This window comes from Mandrillus leucophaeus, unplaced genomic scaffold (assembly GCF_000951045.1).
Source record: "Mandrillus leucophaeus isolate KB7577 unplaced genomic scaffold, Mleu.le_1.0 Scaffold282, whole genome shotgun sequence".
Classification (NCBI taxonomy): Eukaryota; Metazoa; Chordata; class Mammalia; order Primates; family Cercopithecidae; genus Mandrillus; species Mandrillus leucophaeus.
The window spans coordinates 1,219,890-1,241,991 of record NW_012102943.1 but is presented as its reverse complement, the minus strand read 5'-3'; the positions used below and the strand labels follow the sequence as shown (position 1 = coordinate 1,241,991).

The 22,102-nt window shown below is 37.7% G+C and overlaps 1 protein-coding gene across 2 annotated transcripts; it reads right to left on the bottom strand.

Moving 5' to 3' along the window:
- Positions 1 to 2,336: 2,336 nt before the first annotated feature.
- Positions 2,337 to 12,999, bottom strand: ZNF300 (zinc finger protein 300). 2 transcript variants are annotated; one of them, XM_011985318.1, is made up of 6 exons: positions 12,699 to 12,999; positions 11,871 to 11,998; positions 11,147 to 11,190; positions 6,372 to 6,498; positions 6,001 to 6,127; positions 2,337 to 4,905 (listed from the first exon to the last, which is right to left on the bottom strand). In XM_011985318.1, exons 5-6 carry the CDS (start codon positions 6,029 to 6,031, stop codon positions 3,356 to 3,358), a joined length of 1,581 nt encoding a protein of 526 aa, XP_011840708.1. In that variant the 5' UTR covers positions 6,032 to 6,127; positions 6,372 to 6,498; positions 11,147 to 11,190; positions 11,871 to 11,998; positions 12,699 to 12,999; the 3' UTR covers positions 2,337 to 3,355. The 2 variants fall into 2 exon arrangements, with proteins under 2 accessions (XP_011840708.1, XP_011840707.1); XM_011985317.1 differs by having other exon boundaries at positions 2,337 to 4,901.
- Positions 13,000 to 22,102: the final 9,103 nt, after the last annotated feature.

Here is a 22,102-nt window from a genome sequence, read left to right as displayed (position 1 = left end):
TTAAAGATCCAACATGATTATCATAGGTCTGTATTCCCAATAAACTATCTCACTGCCAGGACGTATGAGAGGTCATTTTTGAACACTAAAACATAAAAATTAAGATTAAATTTTTTATTAAATGGTGACTTAAATGTTTTTATGGAGTTTTTTTTTTCAATATTAAAGTTTGGCTAAATAATAGGAGCATCTGCATGCAAGCATCATGTATCATGGAACCAATTCAGAAAACAGTGTGGAAGATAATTGTGTGAATTACAGAAGGGAAAGGGAGGCAGGAGAGGCAGCATAACGTAATTGTTAAGTGTGTAGACTCTAGAATCAGAATACCTGAGTTTTAATTAATCTCTCCAAATTATTTAGATATTTTGCAAAACCTGCTTATTAGGTCTAGTAAATATTTTGTGCAGTTTTTGAGATCTTCTACATAGAAAGATATGTTGTCTACAAATAACAACACTTTTATTTCTTCCTTTCCAGGTTGCAGGCCCACTCCCTACTTTGCTTTGCTTATTGTACTGGCTAAATTCGCCAGTATGTTAACCAGAAAGAGTCAAGTAAATATTCTTGCCTTTTTTCCAGCCATTAAATATTATGTTTACTGTAGGTTTTCTATCTACACCTGTTAACTATTTGAGGAGGCTGCCCTTTATTCTCAGTTTACTTAAAGATTTATTATTTTTTTCAATCTACATTTTTTTTGAGACAGGGTCTCATTCTGTCACCCAGGCTGGAGTGCAGTGGTGCAACCACTGTAGCCTTGAGCTCCTGGGCTCAAGGTGTCCTCCCACCTTGTCTTCCTAAAGTATGGGGATTACAAAAGTGAGCCATAATTTTCTTGTTTTGTTGTTCCTATTTTGTGTGTTTTCCTATTTCTTTATCTTCTCTTACCTTTATCATGTCCTTTTTACTTTTTTGGAGTTAGATCACAGCATTTTTTTATTCTAACCTATTGAGACTGTTGCTTAGGTATTTTCAGGCTTTCTTTTTGCCTGATATATACTTACTGCTACACATTTTCCTCTATTATAGGTTTAGGCAGAATAAATTTTGTGAATAGTATGCAGTAAATTTGTTTTTTCTTTGTTTTACCCATTTGGATAACTGAGTCAGCGGCATTATTGAAACGGTAAGTTTCCTCCCATTGTTCTAGAATGCCAACTTTGTCATAATTCAAGTGTCTGCAGGTAATTATCAGTTTTCAGATTCTCTTTTACCATTGATCTACATGACTACTCATGTAATACCACATTGTCTTAATTACCACTGTTTTATAAGAAGTCTAATAAGTTATCCAAATTTGTTCTTCAAAAGTGTCTTAGCTACTCTTGCCTTGGAGCATTTCTGTATATAACTTTAGAACCAAATTATAAGATCTTTTAAAACAAGGTTTTTGAGGTTTTGATATAGGTTCATTGACTATTGTGAAAAACTGATGTAATTGTGTTGAGGAGTGAAGAATATGACTAATCACACATATTAGATACACTGTTGGGGCAACCATAGGATGCACAGATAAAAAAAATATAAAGAACAGACCGTCAGAGAAAGCCTGATAAAAGAATTATGCAAAACAAGATATCCGAGTAAGCTCAATGTAACTATTGATGAAAACTAGGTATCTGCCATTTACCAACAGGGGGGAAGCTTAGTTCCACACAACTGTAGCTTTAGTTCCATATAAATAGAGCTAAAAATCCACTAGAGTTTTATAGCCATGTGCTAGCTACCCACATGCTACATAGTATTTTTATTTCAGTTATTCAACAATAAAATTAGCAGATCCATTTTATGAATGGGCTTGCTCTTTTGGATTTCTCTTTTCCCACTCCAACAATATATAAATCACCTGGGATGTGGGAGGAATGATATCTTTAATATTGAGTTCCCACATCCCTGTCCAGTGAATGGCATCTTTAATACTCAGTTCCCACATCCCTGTCCAGCATGCCCTCTACTCTACAGTCATTCTCAACTAGAGGAGCCCCATGTTTTCACAATAGACAGTTCAGCCAAGCAGGAAGGGGATCAAGTGGATAGGAAATCAAGCAGGAAATATGTGCAGATGCTGTCTTTATCACACAGGCATTCTCATACTTGCCAACTATGCTCTCCTGCAGGTCACTTCCAGCAAGGGTGCTCATCTAAAAATGCTTATCGGGGAATGGATGGAATGACGGAAAGTATAGTAGGAGGTATCTTAGAGACCTCCAGTTCTCAAGGCTATGCAGGCATTACTTCTCCCCGCAAGAGTCTTCCCCTGTAAGTTTTCAGGGAAAACAGTTGGGGCTTCAGGAGAAGGATCACAAAGAAGTGAAGAGACATTAGGCAGGGTCTTTATGTGCAATCACCATGGTTTATATAAGTATATGAAAATAAATGCAAGTATTAAAAAACATAACCTTAACATAGCAAAAAATAAGGCCACCAGGATCAGAAGACAGTAAAATGAGCCACTTATAGGGATGGACAATCAAAAGCAGAGTGTCCAGAGGGAAAAGCAAGTTCAGATGTGGTTTTTACATATTAGTCTTAGCATCTAATGCTTCAAGACAGAGAGTAAAGATTTAAAAAGTACTAATATTAACTGAAAATGAGCTCTGCATTGTATTTGTACTTACGGATAAAAAATACTCAGGGGAAGTATGTTTGCCTCAAGTCACACAATCTGTGAGTCACTGAGCCAGGATTAAACCCAAGACCATCTGGCCTCAGTGCCAATGTTTTTCAGCTCCAAGTTCCCAGTTGGGAAGAATAAAAGGGACACCTGCCCAAAATGCATCAATCTCAAGGTCCTTCCAGAGATGCAGGTCAACTTATATGCTTGAGATGGGAAAATGCACACCGATCAACTTTACTGAATCTGATCAACCTATCGTTCAATTTTTTGTACAAGACCTTTACATGTAGCTTTAGGGGTCATGCTCAAGCCCCTTCTTAAAATAGCGTATAGGTTTTATTTTGTTGTTTACTCATTTTCTTCCATGTCTTTTATAGAAAATTACTTTATGGCCATAATTATGCCAAGTTAATATTAGCAGTTTCACAATGGCTGATTATCATTATGTAGTATAAGGAATATGCAACTTGACAATATTCTGTATGCTTAACTTGCTGCACTGATCACTGAGTTCATAACTTTAAAATCTTTACATGCCATATTAAAAATGTTCTTCATTTATATAACTATTTTCCATCATCTTTGCTGGAAAAGTTAGGCATCACCAAACTAGAAACAGATTCCCTTAAAAAGTTTTATCTATTGGGATATTATCCCCAAGCTTATCAAATTAATTGGGTTTCTAGTAATTATTAAGGCTTGAGCTAATTCTAAGGCTTTTCTGTGGCCAGTTAATTATGATTTTACCACTGTATGAATTCTCTGGTGTACAGTTAGTTGTGACTTCTGGATAAAGGCCTTCCCACATATAGCACATTGATAGGGTCTTTCCCCAGTATGAATCCTCTGATGTAAAACAAGGTCTGACTTCTGAGAAAAGGCCTTTCCACATTCAGCACATATGTAAGGTTTCTCTCCTGTATGAATTCGCTGGTGTCCCGGAAGGTGAGACTTCTGAGAGAAGGCTTTCCCACATTCAGTACATATATAAGGTTTTTCTCCTGTGTGAATTCTCTGATGTCCAATGAGATGTGACTTCTGGCAGAAGGCTTTGCCACATTCACTACATTTATAGGGTTTTTCTCCAGTATGTGTTCTCTGATGTATGATGAGCTGTGACTTGCGGGAGAATGTCTTCCCACATTCAGTACATTCATAAGGTTTTTCCCCAGTATGAACTAACTGATGTGTAATGAGTTCCGTCTTCCTGCTGAAGGCTTCCTCACATTGAGCACATTTGTAGGGTTTCTCACCAGTGTGAATTCTTTTATGTATAATGAGGTGGGACTTCTCACAGAAGGCTTTCCCACATTCGGTACACTCATATGGTTTCTCTCCAGTATGAGCTCTATGGTGTATAATCAGCTGTGACTTCTGGGAAAAGGCCTTCCCACACTCTCTACATTCATAGGGTTTTTCCCCAGTATGTATTCTCTGATGTATAATGAGGGGTGATTTCTGGGAGAAGGCTTTCCCGCATTCACTACATTCATAGGGTTTTTCCCCAGTGTGAACTCTCTGATGTATAATAAGGGATGATTTCTGAGAGAAGGCTTTTCCACATTCAGAACAATCATAAGGTTTCTCCCCAGTATGAGTTCTCTGATGTACAACAAGATGAAACTTCTCACTGAAGGCTTTTCCGCATGCACCACAATCATATGGTTTCTTTCCAGTATGAATTCTTTGATGTACAATGAGCTGTGACTTCTTAGCAAAGGCTTTTCCACATGTAACACATACACAGGTTTTCTCTTTAGTTTCTACATTCTGATACTGAATAAGGGATTGTGTATTTCTAAAAACAGTTCCATACTGATTATCATCAAAAGGTATTACTCCATTGTGAATCTTCTCAAGATTAGAATTGGGCTCACTCTGGCTAGATGATTTTCCACCTCCAAAACTCTGATCAATTTTTTTTCTTGAATTGCTCTTAAAACAACTCGGTAGGTCAATATTTGGTTTTAAGTTCTTTTTCAAAGCATCATATTTATGGAATCTCTGTATTGATGTACCTGTTTCTATGCACTCTTGAAATATTTTCCCCAATGGATTATATTTATGCCCTGACGCCTCAGTCACTGTTTTACTGTTAACAAATGTGACCTGCCTGAAGAGTTTGTCTTGATTCTCTAGAATTCTCTGCAGCTGACCATCACCTTGACAGACTTTTAAAATGGAGCACAATGAACCATCCTTTGTGACTCCCTTCAGTATCTTATGATGGAAGGAAACTGTCCCCAAAATACATGACTGGGAGTTGTGAAGGTTACTCTTCCTGTCTAAAAGAAGAAAACACACAATTTAAGAGTCATCACAAGAGTCAATTAACAGAGGGTAAAGAAGTAGAACAAATGGATGATCCAACATAGTAGATGAACTCACAAAAAAAGGATGGAAACAGGTCATCTCAGAAGACAGTACAGCACATAGTGTTATCAGGTGAAGAGATAGACAAGAATGTTAAACAGAAATATTCATGTAAAAACTAAACTTAAAAGCAATGAAAAAGTGTCAAAGGTCTCATCACTACTTTTTTTATTATTCTTCTAGAATCTTTCAATTCTGCTTTCTAAATAGAAACCCCTTTTCACCTTTTAATTTCATTTGTATTATAAACCATGTGCTACACATTTTTATTATCCTACCATCACTCTAAAGAAACAAGGTATCTTCTGTATGCAAAATACTTTAACTCTCCTCCATCTATTTTCCTAACAACTAACACAAATAATGGAAAAATTCAATATCCTGCTGCAGATTCAGCATCAGAGTCAAACGGAGAATACAGATCTAAATTCCACTACTCCCAATAAACTACTTTCTATACATGTCAAGTAAAACTAGTAAAGTTCTCCCAGAAAAGCTATATCTTCCTGACCCTAGTTTTGTTCATATACTCTCTCCAACACTCTTTGCTTGCCTTCACCCTCCTCCTTCAGCCTCAGAAGCATTTATGTCATTCAGAGCAGGTACAGTTGCATGCTCTGAAAAATGTCTCTCAAATACTCCCACATCTCTTTGGACTCTAATTTTCTCTGAACTTTTAAAACAGTAACTGCATTTGACATTTAATTTAGTATAGTCATTTACCTGGGAATCTTGCCTTTTAAAGTACAGCTTATGTTCTTGAAAGGAATTTGCCTTTTATTGCCTTTAAAACTCTTTCAGAAAAGACAGTAAATATAAATATATATATACACACATGAGACAGGATCAACAAAAAATAGGACTCCTCTGAAAGGCTCCACAATTACTTGTTGAGTGACTACTAAATTCTCAGCATAGAAGCAAAGAACAGGAGATTTCAATAAGGATAGAAATATAAACCTCAGGCACCAATCAATTAAAAAAATACACATAAATTGATATTTCACTTCCCTTGTCTCCCATCTGCCTGATATTCATCTGGATAGATCCAATTTGATATGTCTCTCTTTATGATCCATGGCTCTTCTCCTTGTTCCAACTTGGAGATGACATCTGGTTTGGAAACTGGATATCCTATTAAACAGAAATCACAGAGGATTGAAATTGACTTTACCTAAGGAAAAAGAAAAGGTGCAGTTTCAGATGGTCTACAATGAAGCTGTCCAGTTAGCCCTCAACAAAGGCATAACCTCCATTTGCAAAGGTATGAAGGTCATAAAAGTCATGACACATGTCAGGAACAACCTAATCACAGCAACTGGTAAGGAAAGGCACTTGATTGGACAACTCTTGAGTTATTCGGGGAAGCCATCCTTACCCATTGAGACCAGGTGGCTGTAGTTCTCCAGCATCACATCCCTGTACAGGGTCCTCTGAGCAGGGTCAAGTTGCTGCCACTCCTCCTGGGTGAAATCCACAGCCACATCCTTGAATGATACTAACCCCTGTAATAGCAAATTCCTGTTCAATCTGAAGTGATCATTCTCATAATTTCTACTGTAATGTGCACAACTACACCCACACCTAGTTTTGTATCATAGTTTTTGGGAAAAACAAAATAAAATCCTGTTTTTAGCAAGCAGAGCCAGGCATATAAAGAGAAAAAAAGAGGTAAACCATAAAATGCCTACCTAATACATACAGTAATTTCATACGTTTTAAAGGCAGCACCCAAATAACCGGGAGGAAGATGGATTATTGGATGAATAGTATTGAAACAATGAATAGTAAACAGGAAAGGAATAATGTTGAAGAAATATTATGAGTTGAGTTGTATCTTCTGAATATTTATATGTTGAAGTCCTAACCCCCAGTACCTCAAAATGTGATATGACTTGGAAACAGGGTCATTGCAGATATACCTAGCTATATGAAGTATTTAGGGTGAAACTAAATCTAATATGATCTGTGTCCTTATCCAAAGGGGGAAATTTGAACACAAAGACATGCATAGAGGGAAGATAATGCAAAGAATAAAAATAAGATAGTTATAAAGAAGCTAAGGAGAGAGGCATGAAACAAATATATCCCTCACAGTCCTGAAGAACAACCACCTTGATTTTGGACTTCTAGTCTCCAGAACTATGAGACTAAATTTCTATTGTTTAAGCCACCCAGTTTATGGTACTTTGTCATAGCAGTCCTAGCAAACCAATACACTATACAATACCTGGGAAAAAAGAATAAATTCTGACGGAATAAAAATTTTAACTCTAAAAAGTACTAAAGACCATAAAAGTAACAAAATAAGACATGGGAGAATTTTAATTAATGATTATAGAGCAGAAATGCCCTTTGCAAGTACATTTTTTTTTTTTAAAAAAAAGAAAAGCTACATTTAGAGAATCACAGAATGTCAGAGCTCTAGAAGATCATTAATCTAATCTCTTTATTTCATAGGAAAATGATCTTAGCTTCCCCCCAATTTAATAGCTGTCTTATAAACACAAAATAGCTAGTAATAGAATGAACATACCAATTACAGGAGCAACAAAAAATAAGGAATCCCAAATGATAAACTCAACAAAAATGTGCAGAAAACATTAACGAAGAAACCACAACAAATTAGTGACATAACATCAAAAAAGAATTTGGGTAAAAGTAGAGTTATAAAATGTTTCTGGAGGGAAAATTGACTATTTTAATTATGTCCCCATTATCCTCACAATAGTTGTTAACTAATAGCAGAAACTAATCTAATAGTGATCTGTATTATTTTAAATAAATTGTTCAGACTTTTTTCCTAAATATTCCATTATTACCAAACACCACTTTCAGAATGAAAATGATTATTTCAAATGTCAACACTGCCTGCTTAAAAGCCTCCTTTGTTTTCTTCCTTGCTAACACAGTCTCATCTCTCTTATCTCAAATCTCAAGTTTTCTCTCATCCCACACCAATTCCATATTCACTCTGTCAAGCTGCCAAACACATAGTTGTCCGTGACAATCCTATTAATTTTCCTAGTTTACACATAAGAAAACTGAGGATTACAGTGGTTAAGTAAATACTTGCCAAAGATTACATACTAAATATATGATTGATGAACTCTCATATCTGCAAGATTTATTCTCACTCAATAGTCTAGTTCTTGACTACTGCAGTCCAAACTGCCTCCTTGATACTGTAAACATGATCTTTTATACTTTATCACTTCAATACCAACCTTAGTCGACCTTTCCATGAAGCACTCTCCATTTTAGTTTTAAAATTCTCAGCCTTCCTAAAATCACTCTGCCCTACTTTCACAAACGCTGCTTCCTGTTCTCAGCCTACTTCCCTCATGAGCCAAAGTTCAATAATCATTTAAGCCTCTTACCTACTTCCTTAGAAATCTGGTTGTTCCCCACTCTCTGCTATAACAGTACCTGCTCCATGTCTGCTACAGAACTTTTATGTGTTAATGTTAGTTTCTACATCTCTTTACATCTCTGCCAATGTGTTAATGTTGGTTTCCACATCTCTGTTTTCTCTGCAGTCCTCCCAGAAGAAAACTATACCTAAATCTGCTCAGGATATTCAACAGCTAGCCAGTGCATATGACATAAACTGGGTACTTAAGAAATGTTTGTTAAAAAGAAATGAATAATGATTATAAAGAAAAAACAAAAACTCATGTTTAGTTAAAAACTGTTTTGTGTATTAGTCTACATTTTTTTAATCTGAAGAAAAGTAACATAAGAAAGATAATAAATCTGGAATACAGAGGAAATCCATTCTGAGAGGTAAATTCATAGATGTTATTATTCTAACATTCTGATTTTGCTTTATTAATGATACCCAAATGCTTCAATATAATAAGTAGGTATAAATTTCTTAATTTTGAGAAAAATATAGTACATAATCAGTGGAAAATTATACTTTTGTCAACTAGAAACCATTTTTACAGCTCGGGTCCCTGTGGAAATGGAAGTACAATTAAGAGATGGAAGAAATGAAAGGGAAGTAGGTGTTACAGGCTGAAAAGGAGGATATGTGTAAAAACGACTTCACTTCTGGATGGTAGGGAACTAATACACAGCCCTCTTCCTGAAGGAAGAAGCAATTAATCAACTAATTAGCCACAGCAGTTGGATGTATTGGGCTAATTAAAAAATCCATTCTCCTTCAAAGCAGTGTTGTGTAACAGAAATATAAAGCTAACCAGATAGTAAGTTTACATTTTCTAGGAACCACATTCAAAAAATTATTTTCAATAATATATATTTATTCCAATATATTACTCAAGATATTGTTTCAACATGTAATCAATCCTTAAAAACTACTAGTGAGTTTTTTGGAAATATAACTTTGAAATCTGGTATGGACTTAACACAACATGTCTCAATTCAAACTAGCCAATTGCAAGTGTTCAGTAACCACATTTGACTGATGGCTGCTATATTAGACAGCACAGCTCTCAAGCAAAGCTACTGAAATCCAAAAACAAAAACAACAAAAAAGTCTTTTTGCAACAGAACTCTAAACTCTACTGTAAAATATACACAAGGACTCCTAATGCAAAAGCTGACTTCAAGATTTGACAATGATAATGATACTGATGATGTAATAACAGCTGATACTTAAATACAGTATAAACCATGCCCCGGTTACAGTTTCAAGCATGGTTTTTACTCAGTTCTCACAACAACCCTATGAGGATTATAATCTCTATCTGTAAGATGAAGAAACAATCCCAGACAACCAGGCCACAAAGAAATATTATGCATCTGATAAAATAATGAAGGAGAATTCTATGTACTGATATGGAAAGATATTCTAAATGTATACAAAAGAGCTTTATATTGGACAGTAAGTTAAAAATCAAGTTGCAGAACAAAATGTTTACTGTAACATTCTTTTTCCAAAAGAAAAGTGTATGAAAATAAGAGACATTCTCACACATTTGTACTTTTACACGTAAACAGTTAATCACAGTTATATTCATATCAAAAAAGGTTTGGAAGGTTAGAAGCAATGGTTAACACTGATTATCCTGGGAGCAAGTGAGTTTAAGTTAAAGGTCTCTTTGTTTTAAATTTTTATCTTTTATATAATTTTAAATGTTTATATGCCAATGCTGGCAGAAAGAAAAAATAATACAAACTTTTAAAATTGGGAGAGCAAAGAAGGAACAGTCTTGAACTTGACAGTAATCCTACAAATTCTGAAAGCACAGCAAAAGATACGGAGCATCAGGGACCTTTGCCCTCCAAATATTTGCCAGATAAATAAAATTTAAGAATGGTTTTGCACATGTACCCTAGAACTTAAAGTATAATAAAAATAATAATAATAATAAAAAAGAATGGCTTTTTTTGAGAGAAATATATAGTTTAGAAAAACATTCAAAATGTGCCTATCTTACATTAATGAATTTACCTGTGGATAAAGCTGGACAATAGGAAGCATCTGTAATTAGTTTGTTCCTCGAAAGCAGAGGTCAACAAATTTTTTCAGTAAAGTTTATATTTTTGGCATTCCAGGCCATATGGTTTCTGTTGTAACTACTCATCTCTACCATTGTAGTTAGAAAAAAGCTATAGACAACATGTAAACAAACAGCATGGCTGTGCTCCAATAAAGCTTTGTTTATAAAAACAGTTGGAGAATGGGATTTGGCCCATGGATAATAATTTGCCATCCCCCACTCAAGAATAAGGTTCAAGGAGTTTGGCTAGACATTATGATACATCCCCTCTAAAAAGATCATTTTAAGACACCACTACAAGAAATCTACTGTGGCATTTACCAAAGGAGTGTTGGTGAGGACACTGTGCACTCCACCTCCTAGAGTAAAAGCCAAAAAGGAATTTTTTTTTTAGTCTTATATGGCAAGAAATATTTTCTTACCATGGGAAATTTATCTTTCTCTTTAGGGAAATGCAAATCGTGTAACTCATGATGTCTGCAAGAAAGATCAGAACAATTAGTACATTAATTTATAAAAATGGTTTCCAGCCAGGTTTTTTACATATTACCTAGCAATGCTTTTGAGGTCTTGATCTTTATTGTTACCACCTTTTCCTTAATCCAGATTTTAGCTATCTTTACTTTCCATTTGATTGTATGAAAAACCAAAGAAGAAATTTTTTTTAAAAAAAGCAACTCACCTGGGACTTCATCATTTTTTGCTCTTTTCCAAAAGGCCAGATGACTGAAAAAGCAAAACTGGTGATCAGAATGTTTTTCGTAGACCAAACCCAGACTGCAGCTTTCACATTCACCAGTCTAGCAATAACTAACACCAGAAGTCAGGTAGCTAATGGGCTACCCTGTGGGATAAGGTTGTTTGAGCCTAACAGAAGGATCAGCAAGCACCATGTAGAGGAGGGATCATTCTTTACTCCTCTTGTACTTATAATATGATCACATAGAAGTTGACCAAGGTTTATAATTGGATAGATGTGAAGATATGTTTCCAGCTGATTTACTAACAGCTTATTGTTCCCCCCGGGAATCAGCAATTCTATTTATATAAGATTTTCATGAGGCAATAATCATGGATAGCTATATAAAGATATAAGTGAAGATGGAGCTCCTTGGCAATAAGAATGGGAATGACCAAATGGAAAACTGAGGCATGGATTCCCTATTCCTAAAAAGAACCAGCAGCTGAATTCCAACAATCTTCCAAGAACTCTCTTATATTTTCCCCCAACTCAGAAAACTCTTGCTAAATCAATGTGCATGAACTCAAAGGTTAATTTTAATATGTTTTCTGTTTAAATTTGTATTGCTGTTTTTCAACAGCGCTATTGTCTGCATACAAAAATGGTGATAGGTTGGAACCACTGAAAAAAAAGAGAATATACCACAATGCAGGAAGGTACATACCTAGTAAACTTTCCTCAGTCCCAGGACAAGTCATGCAGACAGAGCTTGAACTAGCCCAGAGGAAGTGGGGGCTCCCATGATAGAGAGATTATTTTATAGGGGGTATCCCAGGCTGTATCAAAACAGATCTAGAAGGACACAAAAGAAACAGTCATACTCATCTCTGGACACTCAGCAGATGCTCAATAAATGTCTCTTGAATAAAATATAAAATGATTTCAACAAACTGAGAAAGTGGAGGACTGAAATCAAACTTTTTATTATGATTCTATCAGTTTTTATTTGTTTGGTCTTGTTGGGGGTACCATCAGAAATGCTTAGGGGGCAATGGTAGACTACGAAAAGATGTGAAAAGGGGTTGACCTTTAAGAACTCAGCTGCCTATGACCTGTGGAAATTTAACGTAAGTAAAGGCCTTCCCCAGTAAAATGTAGCTGACCACCACAACACCGTGGCCCCATTACTGTCCCCATCTAAATCTCGGAATTCTCAAGCCTAGCAATTATGTACCCTACTGAACTCCCCCATGTCCATCACATCACTGAACACATGGACGCCCCCATCATTTAGTCCATAGCCTCCCATCACTGATTCCTCAGAGCCTCGTAAATCACTGAACCCAGTTAAACCCACCAGTCAGTCCACCTGCACGCCATTCCTGACCCCATAGACACCCCCTCACTTCTCACTTCCCAGTTACTAATCACATCTTGGATTCCCACATAAATCCAACACTAATCCCACCTACTTCCCCCACCAGTGACTTTATAAACCTACCACTGACCCTCACGGGCTCCTCTCCTCCCATTACCAATCCCACAGACTCACCCTTCACCGCACACATCCCGCCTCTGACTCCCAGCTGGATTATCAGGTCCCAAAACCCCCATCACGGCTTAATGGGAACCGCTGTCACATCCATATTGGCAAACTCTCCTGCTTCCTGTCCGGGAGCACAACACCAGGCTCCGTAGGCTGCGTTGTTCCGTACGGGGCGGTTTTGCCCGTTCCGCATCTTCAGAGGCTTTGTTCAGGAAGCAACATGGCTGCTCTCTGGGGCTGTTTCCGCATGGGGCCGCCATCTTGAGAGCCCGGTCGTCTCCGTACTAGCGGAGGATTCGCCCAGTGCTGAGCCCGAGAGTGGGCTGTACCAACGGGGCAGCGAAGGAAGGGGAAGACGACGGAAAGGCGGCCTATGAAAGGAGCAGTAAGGTGCACACTTTTGCAGACAGATTTTACAAGAAGGATTAAAGAGGAAGTTGGAGTGAACCTTCCTCTACTGGAAGCATGCTTCTGACGAAAGGGGAGGAATTTTAAATGGTACCATGGACGTGTTTGTGCATGGTACAGCCCCATGCCGGGAGATTCGATTTGCTGAGAGGGGAAGCGTGGAATGGTGCGGTCCTCTCCAGGGAGATTCCACTGTGGGAGAGAGGGACAAAATCTGGGGGCTGAACAATCATTGTGAACTGTAATTATGCCAATAACAACGGTAAGGAATCCTTATAAGGGAAATTGATATTGCAGTAATAAGTAATAACAGGTCGACTGAAGGAAAAAGGTAAATTAAGAGGCAGGGAAGAAGAGACCGAGGCACAAAGAGAGGGACAGTGAGAAGCAGAGAATCAGAGAGAAAATGGGGGAAATGGGGACAAAGGAGCAAGCCTAGAAAGGAGGAGAGACGGGGCACTGAAGAGAAAAAAAACAGACATAGGAATAGAAGTGGGAAGCTAAGGGGTAGAATGTGGTAGACAGAGAGATTGAGACAGAAAAGAGACTTGAAAACCGGAACGGAAATAAGGGAGAGACTGAGAAGGTTAGATTTCAGAAACAACAACAACATGATTTTTAAAAAATGAACCAGCCAAAGAGAATATTAAAATTGTTATCTTAACACTTAGACCTTACATCAAGCTTTAAAAAAGCAAAATGCATGTTCACAGACCAATGTTTCATTTGTATGAATGAATACAATTTTGAATCATAAGTTTCACACGAGTGATGCTTTTTGATATATTATGAAACAGGCAGCAATTTTACATTTAGCAATTTTATTTCTCATGTCAAAACAAAGGCAGACTTAGATAAGAAGACAATGTATGCAGAAAGAACACTGTTGCATTAGGAAGAATGCTCCAATCTCAAATCTGCAAGAATCACAATATCAAACAAAATGACTTTTTTTTATAGGGAGGAATAAGAAGGGTTAGCAGGAACTTTGTAGGGAGGAGGATATGAGGTAGGGGTGTGCAGGTGGCAAAACCGGGGCATTTCTACAGAAATTGTTTCTGTTGTCATGGAATTCAGAATAAGTGGTTAAGGGGAGATGTTCTGAATCATAGTGCATTAGTGCGGTGTTTCAACTCAGGGGAAGGCAAAATGTAGAGGGCTGTGGGAAGGAGAGAAATCTGACTAAAGTTTGGTCAAGGCAAAGAGGGTAAGAAATGGTTGGTTGTGAGCACTTTACTTCTCATATCTATTTAGGCTTCCACAGTTATATCAATATTTGTTTCTTGCTTTGAGCTTAAGACAGTGTAGACACTGAATTTAGTGGTAAGGGTATATAGTAATGATTAATTCAGAATCCTCAGCCTCAAAGAGTGATGCCAGTGGAAGTTGTAGACTCAGGAAAAGGCCAGACTCTACTACTGTTCCTATGTGGAGAGCCTTGTAGGAATTGTAAAAACTTTAGTTCTTCATCTTAAGAATGATGGAAAGCTGTCCTTATGTAGTACCTAACTTAAAAAGAAGATGTTGAAGGAACAGGAAGCCTCTCTCATAATGAAAGGAAGAAAATTAAAGCCATAGTATGATACCATTTCTCATCTATTTGCTTGTAAAATATTATTCTAAGTTTGGCAACACTGTTGGTTAGGCCATGGGAAACATCATGTATTACTATTAGGATGGCAAACTTATAGCCCCTATTTAGAGGTGTTGGCAATATCTAGCAAAACTACATGTATTGGTTATCTATTGCTGTGTAACAAATTACCCAAAACTTAGCAACTTGAAATTATAAATATTTATTGTCTCATAGTTTCTGTGAGTCAAGAATGGGAACAGCTGGGCTGGGTGATTCAGGTTTAGTCTCTGTGAGGTTGCAATCAAGCCATCGGCCAGGGCTGCAATTATTTCAAGGCTCAAGTGTAGGAGGATATGCTTCCAAACTCAATCAAATAGCTGTGGGCAAGCCTTGGAATATCAGTTTCCAAGTTTTTTCACGTGGCTGCTTACAGGCCTCCGTTCCTCACTATGTGGGCCCTTCCTTAGGCTATCTTACTGTTTTCGGATGACAGGTGACTTCCCTCTCTCTAAGACTGCTTCATGATATGATAGCTGACTTCTGTACAGACCAAGTGAGTCAAGGGAGAGAGAACACACACAAAACAGAAGCCACAGGCTTTTTATAACCTAAATTGGAAGTGGCATCTGATTACTTTTTCTGTATTCTATTGGCTAGAAGTGAGGCATTCAAGCCAGCCCATAATCAAATGAATGGGAATTGATCTCCACCTCTTAAGGGGAGGATTATCAAAGAATGTATGGACATATCTCTAAAACCACAGCACTATGTAATTTTTACCCTATGATTCAGAAACCCCACTTGAAGAATATATCCCAAAGATATACCAGCAGAAAAAAAATAGCCAAAAGATTATTTATTGCAAAACTGTTTTTAATACCAAAAGACAGCAGATAACACAAACATTTAAAACAGTACTACTTAGCTGTGTATGTGTATGTGAGAGGAATTGGAGGAGAGAGGGAGGGAGAAATATCTTTCTGTACTAACATGAAGTGAATTTCAGGATATAATATGTATCCTGACATTAATTATGTTAAGGATACAGTATGTAAAAAACATGAAGTGGAAAAATGAAAATATTTGCTATTACCATTTTTAACATAAAAGTGAATGAATATATATGTATTTATTATATATGTGCATAGCATATGTATAAACAGTTGCAGTGAGAAACAAATAAAGTGACCCCTTTCCCCAGTCCTTTTTATTTACACCAGTTATGTTCTATAAAGTCATCATAAGCCCTGGATTAGCAAGTACTGAACCATTGCTTCCAGGGGAAGAATAAAATTATATATATATATAAAATATTATTTTGTAAAATGAAATCCCAGCTGAGAATATATATGTATATATAAAATAACCCTAAAAACAACTTATCCTGGGCAGATTTTATTTTATTTTACAAAAGAGAAAATGAGGTTTAGAAGTGTTAATTAACTTGCCTAATGTCACTCCATTAACAGCTGCAGCTTCTTGTACATTACCATGCTGCCCCTTCTGTCTCTATCCTCTGGTCGTCTCAATACCTCAAGCCAGAGTTCTAACTCAACTGGGAAGGTGCACATGAGGTGACACATTTTTGCTACTCTGTGTGTGTCTGCAAATAATTGCAAAAGTGCTGTGAGTATTGATTTTGGGGTTATAAATGGATTTTAGCAAGTAGGTGAATTTGCAGATGCAGAATTTGTGAATAATGAAGATCAACTAAATATATACTTACCTTAAAAATTAAAAATGAATAATGGAAAAATAAATCGTCAAATAAAACATTATCTATAAAGGGTGGTATTATCTATGAAAATGTAGCAAATAACCCCAAAATGTAGTGGCATAAAAATGCACATTTGTTGTCTCACAGTTTCTGTGGGTCAGGAAGTTGACAAATTATCTAGTTTCTCTGCTTTAAGGTCTCTCATAAATCTATAATAAAGTTATCATCCAAGGATAGGCTTTTATTTGAAGGCTCAACTGGAGAAAGATCCACTTCCAAGCTCAATCATATGATTTTGGGAGGATTCAGTGCCTCAAGAATTATTGAATTGAGAGTATTCACTTCTTTGATAGCTGCTGGCTAGAAGCCACTCACAGTGCCTTGCCATGCAGAACGCTCTAACGTGGAAACTTGCTGATTTAAGGAGGCAAGAGAAAGAGTCTATAAGGGAGATGGTAGTCACAGTCTTTTATAATCTAATCATGAGAGGATACCCCCTCAATGTTGCCATATTCTATTGGTTAGAAGCTACTTACTTATATGGAAGTGACTACACAAGGTCATGAATACCAGGAAGTGGGGATCATTGGTGGTCATCTTAGATACTTCCTAAGAAGGTAATAAGACAGAAGGGACAGAAATAGTACCCACTGTCCTTTGAATGTACCATGTTCTGTTTATTTTACTTGAGAACCACAAAAAATTTACATAATTATAAAACAAAATTAAATTTTAGAAAATAATTCCAAACTATTGCTTCTGGCCAAGATGAAATAACAGGGAATGAATGCAGACGTGTATTGGCCCATTTTCACATTGCTGATAAAAACATACCTGAGACTTGGTAATTTATAAAGAAATTACCAAGAGGGTTAATAAAGAAAAAGAGGTTTAATTGACTCACAGTTCCACATGGCTGGGGAGGCCTCATAATCATGGTGGAAGGTGAAAGGCACATCTTACATGGTGGCAGACAAGAGAAGTGAGAGCCAAGCAAAAGGGGTTTCCCCTTATAAAACCATTAGATCTCATGAGACTTATTCACTACCACAAGAACAGTATGGGGGAAACTGCCCCCATGATTCATTCTTCTCCCACTGGGTCCTTCCTACAACACATGGCCCAGAGACTTTCCTTCCAGTAATATGAAGCATCTTTCCTTTTATTCATGTCTTATTTTATGTCCTTTGGTAGAATTTTGACCTTTTCTTCATCCCAGTTTTGGATATTTCTGGTAAGGTTTATTCCTACATCTTTTGTAGTTTATGTTAACTGCTGTGAAATAAGTAATTTTAATTATTAATATTTTCTAATAAGTTACTGCTGGCATGAAGCAAAGGTATTGATTTTTAAATACATTTTAAAACTTCTGACCTGTACAAAAAGGTATACAATCAGAAATAAAAATAGGCCAGGCATGGCAGCTTATGCCTTGGGAGGCTGAGGCTAGAGGATTGCTTGAGCCCAGGAGTTTGAGACCAGCCTGGGCAGCATAAGGAGATTCCATCTCTAAAAAATTTTTTTAAAAATTAGCCAGGCATGTTGTCACATGCCTGTAGTCCCAGATACTCAGGAGACTGAGGCAGGAGGGTCACAGTGAGCCTTGATGGTGCCACTGCAATCTAGCCTGGGCGACAGAGTGAGATCCTGTCTCAAAAAATTAAATAAAAATAAACACCTTCTGATCAGTGATGAATTTTTTTTAAAAAGTGAAAATTAGAAAACATTTCTCGGCCGGGCGCAATGGCTCAAGCCTGTAATCCCAGCACTTTGGGAGGCCAAGACGGGCGGATCACGAGGTCAAGAGATCGAGACCATCCTGGCTAACACGGTGAAACCCCGTCTCTACTAAAAAAATACAAAAAATTAGCCGGGCGAGGTGGCGGGCGCCTGTAGTCCCAGCTACTCGGGAGGCTGAGGCAGGAGAATGGCGTGAACCCGGGAGGCGGAGCTTGCAGTGAGCTGAGATCCGGCCACTGCACTCCAGCCTGGGTGACAGAGCGAGACTCCGTCTCAAAAAAAAAAAAAGAAAGAAAGCATTTCTCTATCTTCACTCTCAAGCCCAAGATTCCCCTCAAATTAACATTGTTTCCACATTTTTCTAATAATTTTCCAGAAAACATATCTTTTATAGAATGGACCATTCTATAATTCTGTTCTGTAGCTTACTATTTCTTGTATCTCAAAGAGCATTGCATGGCACCATTTATGGATTCACGTCATTTTTAATGGCCTCATAGCATCCTATGATATAGATGTATCTAACAAGTCTCCTAACAATTAACTTTGAGATTATTCCTTTTTTTTAATAAACTGATGTGAAAAAAACATATTTTGGAGTATTTTAATAAGTATATTCATAGAAAAAATTTCTAACAATGAAATTATTTGATCAAAGAGTTTCTACTTTTTGCTGTAACAGGAAAAAATGAAAATAATTTACCTACTACTGTGCTAAAACTACTGAACTCCCACTGTACTAAAACCTGTATTAAGTTTTGGTCCTTTCTATTTAAATGAATTTTTCTCACATTTTTGGTATAAATGTGAGAATGAACAAATAGTTTTTTTCTCATTCTTTCCAATAATTGTATCTATTATTTCATTTTCTTGGGTTTTTTTCTTCTTTTTTTTCTTTGGTTATAATTTCAGCACATGCTGAATTGTAGCAATGACAATGACAATATTTGTCTTGTTCGTGCCTTTAAAGGACCAATGAACATGGTTCTAATAATTCTTCATTTAGTCTAATATTTACTGTAGATTTCTAGCCAACCTGGTGCTGGGCAGACCTGGAACTTGAGTCTGCAGGGGGCAGCCTAGAGCCTGGGGCTGCAGGGCCTGTCTTGGTTCTGGGGTGAGCTTCAAGCCTGGGGCCAGGGGAGCCTGCTTAGCATCTGGGGCCAAAGGGCCAGCCTGGAGCCTAGAGCTGGCCTGGCAGCAGGATTCACTGGGACAGGCCTGATGCTGGGGTCCATGGCAAAGTTGGGTGCTCACTTCACTCTCCTTCCCCTACAAAGAGGGTATCTCTCTCCTCACTGCCTTGCCTTGTGGGAGGGGTGACTTGAGTAATGTAAAACTCTTCAACCTACACTCTTCAAGGCATCTTTTCTTATTCTGTGCTACACCCAGGTGCTGTCATCCTTAGCTCTTGTGAAGGCATTTTCATGAATAAAAAGTTGTTCAAATTGATGTTTCTGCAAGGGGACAAGCTCTGGAAAATCCTACACCACATCTTGCTAACATCACACCTTGCATAACAGTTTTCTTTCGGCACTTGAAAAATGTTGTGCTACTTCCTGTTGGCCTCCATGGTTTCTGAGGAGATATCAACTCTCATTCGAATTCTATTTCTCCTATATGGAATGCATTGTTTCTCTCTGGCAGCTTTCATGATTTTTACTTTGCCTTTGGTTTTTAGAAATGTGACTGCAATGTTTCTTGGCATGGATTTCTTTTCATTTTTTCTTGTTTGGGATTCACTCAGCTTCTTGAATTTCTAAGTTTGGGGTGGGGGTTGGCCAAATTTGGGAAATTTTCAGCCATTATTATTTTGAATACTTCTTTAGCCTCATCCTCCTCTCCTTCGTGAATGCCAAAGACATGAATGTAAGATCTTTTGATGTAGTTCCACATTTCCATGAGGCACTGTTCTATTTTCTTTTCTTCTATTTTCTCTCTGTTGTTCAGACTGCATAATTTCTACTGTTCTTTCACTTACTGATATTATTCTGTCCCCTCTCCTGCCGTTCTGCTATTGAGTCCATTCACTGAGTTTTAAATTTTTAGTTATTGTATGTTCCCATTCTAAAATTTCCATTTTGTTTTTCTTTATATCTTCTGTTTATTTGCTGAGATGTTCTGTTTTTCATTTGTTCCAAGCATGCTTGTAATTGTTCACTGAGGCATTTTTACAATGGCTGCTTAACAATCTTTGTCAGATAATTTTAATATCTCTGTCATCTTGGTTGGCATCTAGTGATTATCTTTTTTCCTTCAGTGTAAGATCTTCCTGGCTTTTTATGAATGTTTTTTAAATTGAAACCTGGACATTTTGTGTATTATGTTATGAGACCTGATTTTAATTAATCCTTCTGTGGTTGCTGGCTTCCTGTGACAGCACTCCAGCAGAGGAAGTGGGGGTGACACCACATTGTTACTTTCAGGTATAGGTAGGAGTCCAGTTTACCACTCAGCCTCCATTTATGCCCAAGGTGAGGAGCCCTCCTCATTACTTCTCGGGGAATGGGAGTTTCAGCTCCCCAGTAGTTCTCCACTGGCTGGTAGGAGTAGGAGTACTGTGTTACTGCCTCCACTCCATGTGGCCTGTGCTGGTGTTGTCAGGGGAGGAGCCTCATTACTGTTAGGCAGTGGTGAAAGTTCTTTCTCTCCATTACCCCGGGATTCTCTGACACTACTCCAATGGGAAAAGAGGGGGCATTACTACAGGATGGTTGAGAAAGTCTAAGGTTTTCAGTTGGTCTCCAGTGACATCATGGATGAAGAAGGACTCTTTACCCCTAATAGGGATGAAACTCCTGACTCCATACACAACCTTCTCCATTACAACTTGGCAAGGCTGGGAGGCTAGGCGCCTCACTCAGTTTTTTTTTTTTTTTTTTTTGTACAGATGGAGTCTTGCTCTGTCGCCCAGGCTCGAGTGCAGTGGCGCGATCTCGGCTCACTGCAACCTCCGCCTCCCGGGTTCAAGGGTTCAAGCAATTCTTCTGCCTCAGCCTCCTGAGTAGCTGGGACTACAGGCACATGCTACCACAACCGACTAATTTCTTTTGTATTTTAATAGAGACAGGGTTTCACCGTGTTGCCCAGGCTGGTCTCGAGCTCCTGAGTTCAGGCAATGCATCCGCCTCGGCCTCCCAAAGTGATAGGATTACAGGTGTGAGCCACCACACCAGGCCCCCACTCGGTCTTTTAGACATAGGTGATTGTTTTTGTCTGCTCAGGCTACTATAACAAAATATGACAGACTGGGCAGCTTAAACAACAGAAATTAATTTTCTCTCAGTACTGCAGACAGGAAGTTCAAGATCAATGATGTGCCAGCAGTGTTGGTTTATTTGTGTCTTCACTTGACAGAGAGAGTGAGCTCACTGGTTTCTCTTCTTATTACCTCATTTATTGTCAATTACCTCCTAAAGACCCTGTCTCCAAATACAGTCACATTGAGGGTGTGAAAGGGAAATTAATCTTGGGGCCCAAAAATCACCAAGCTAAAAGGAAAAGTCATGCTAGACACTGCTTAGGGCAAACCTGCCTCCCATTCTATTCAAAGTCATCCCTCTGATCACTGAGATAAATGGCTATCTGACTGCATTTATCTCTGATAATGCATAATCCCTGATATCCCAAAACAACTTCTTTTTTTGAAATTTTACTTGCTTCCAACACAAGGAAGGCAAGTTTTCCCACTTCCATGATTTTGGAAGGCAAGTAACTCCTTTATGGAGTTTAAGCTAACTTCTAACAGGGAAGACAAGTTTTGTTTCTTTTCTGCTCCCAGGATGGTAGAAAGCAGTCTTCGGTCTGAGACCCATCCCTAGGTAACTAAATGAATTGGGGTTTATCTTGGCTGAAGTTAAAATTAACAACCAGCTGATCTTAATTTCTTCTTACCATTAGAGCGCTCAATAATCATTTTAAGTTGTGTGATTGTTTTGCTTAGCTTTTTTTGTTGTTTGTTTCTGTTTT

Excerpts from the sequence above, each read along its gene's own strand:
- ZNF300 (XM_011985317.1), bottom strand. The coding sequence starts at position 11,904 with ATGACTTGTCCTGGGACTGAGGAAAGTTTACTAG. Across the intron at positions 11,191-11,870 it reads GACTGAGGAAAGTTTACTAG|TCATCTGGCCTTTTGGAAAA; the intron begins GTATGTACCTTC and ends TTGCTTTTTCAG. Across the intron at positions 6,499-11,146 it reads AAAAAATGATGAAGTCCCAG|GGGTTAGTATCATTCAAGGA; the intron begins GTGAGTTGCTTT and ends TTGCTATTACAG.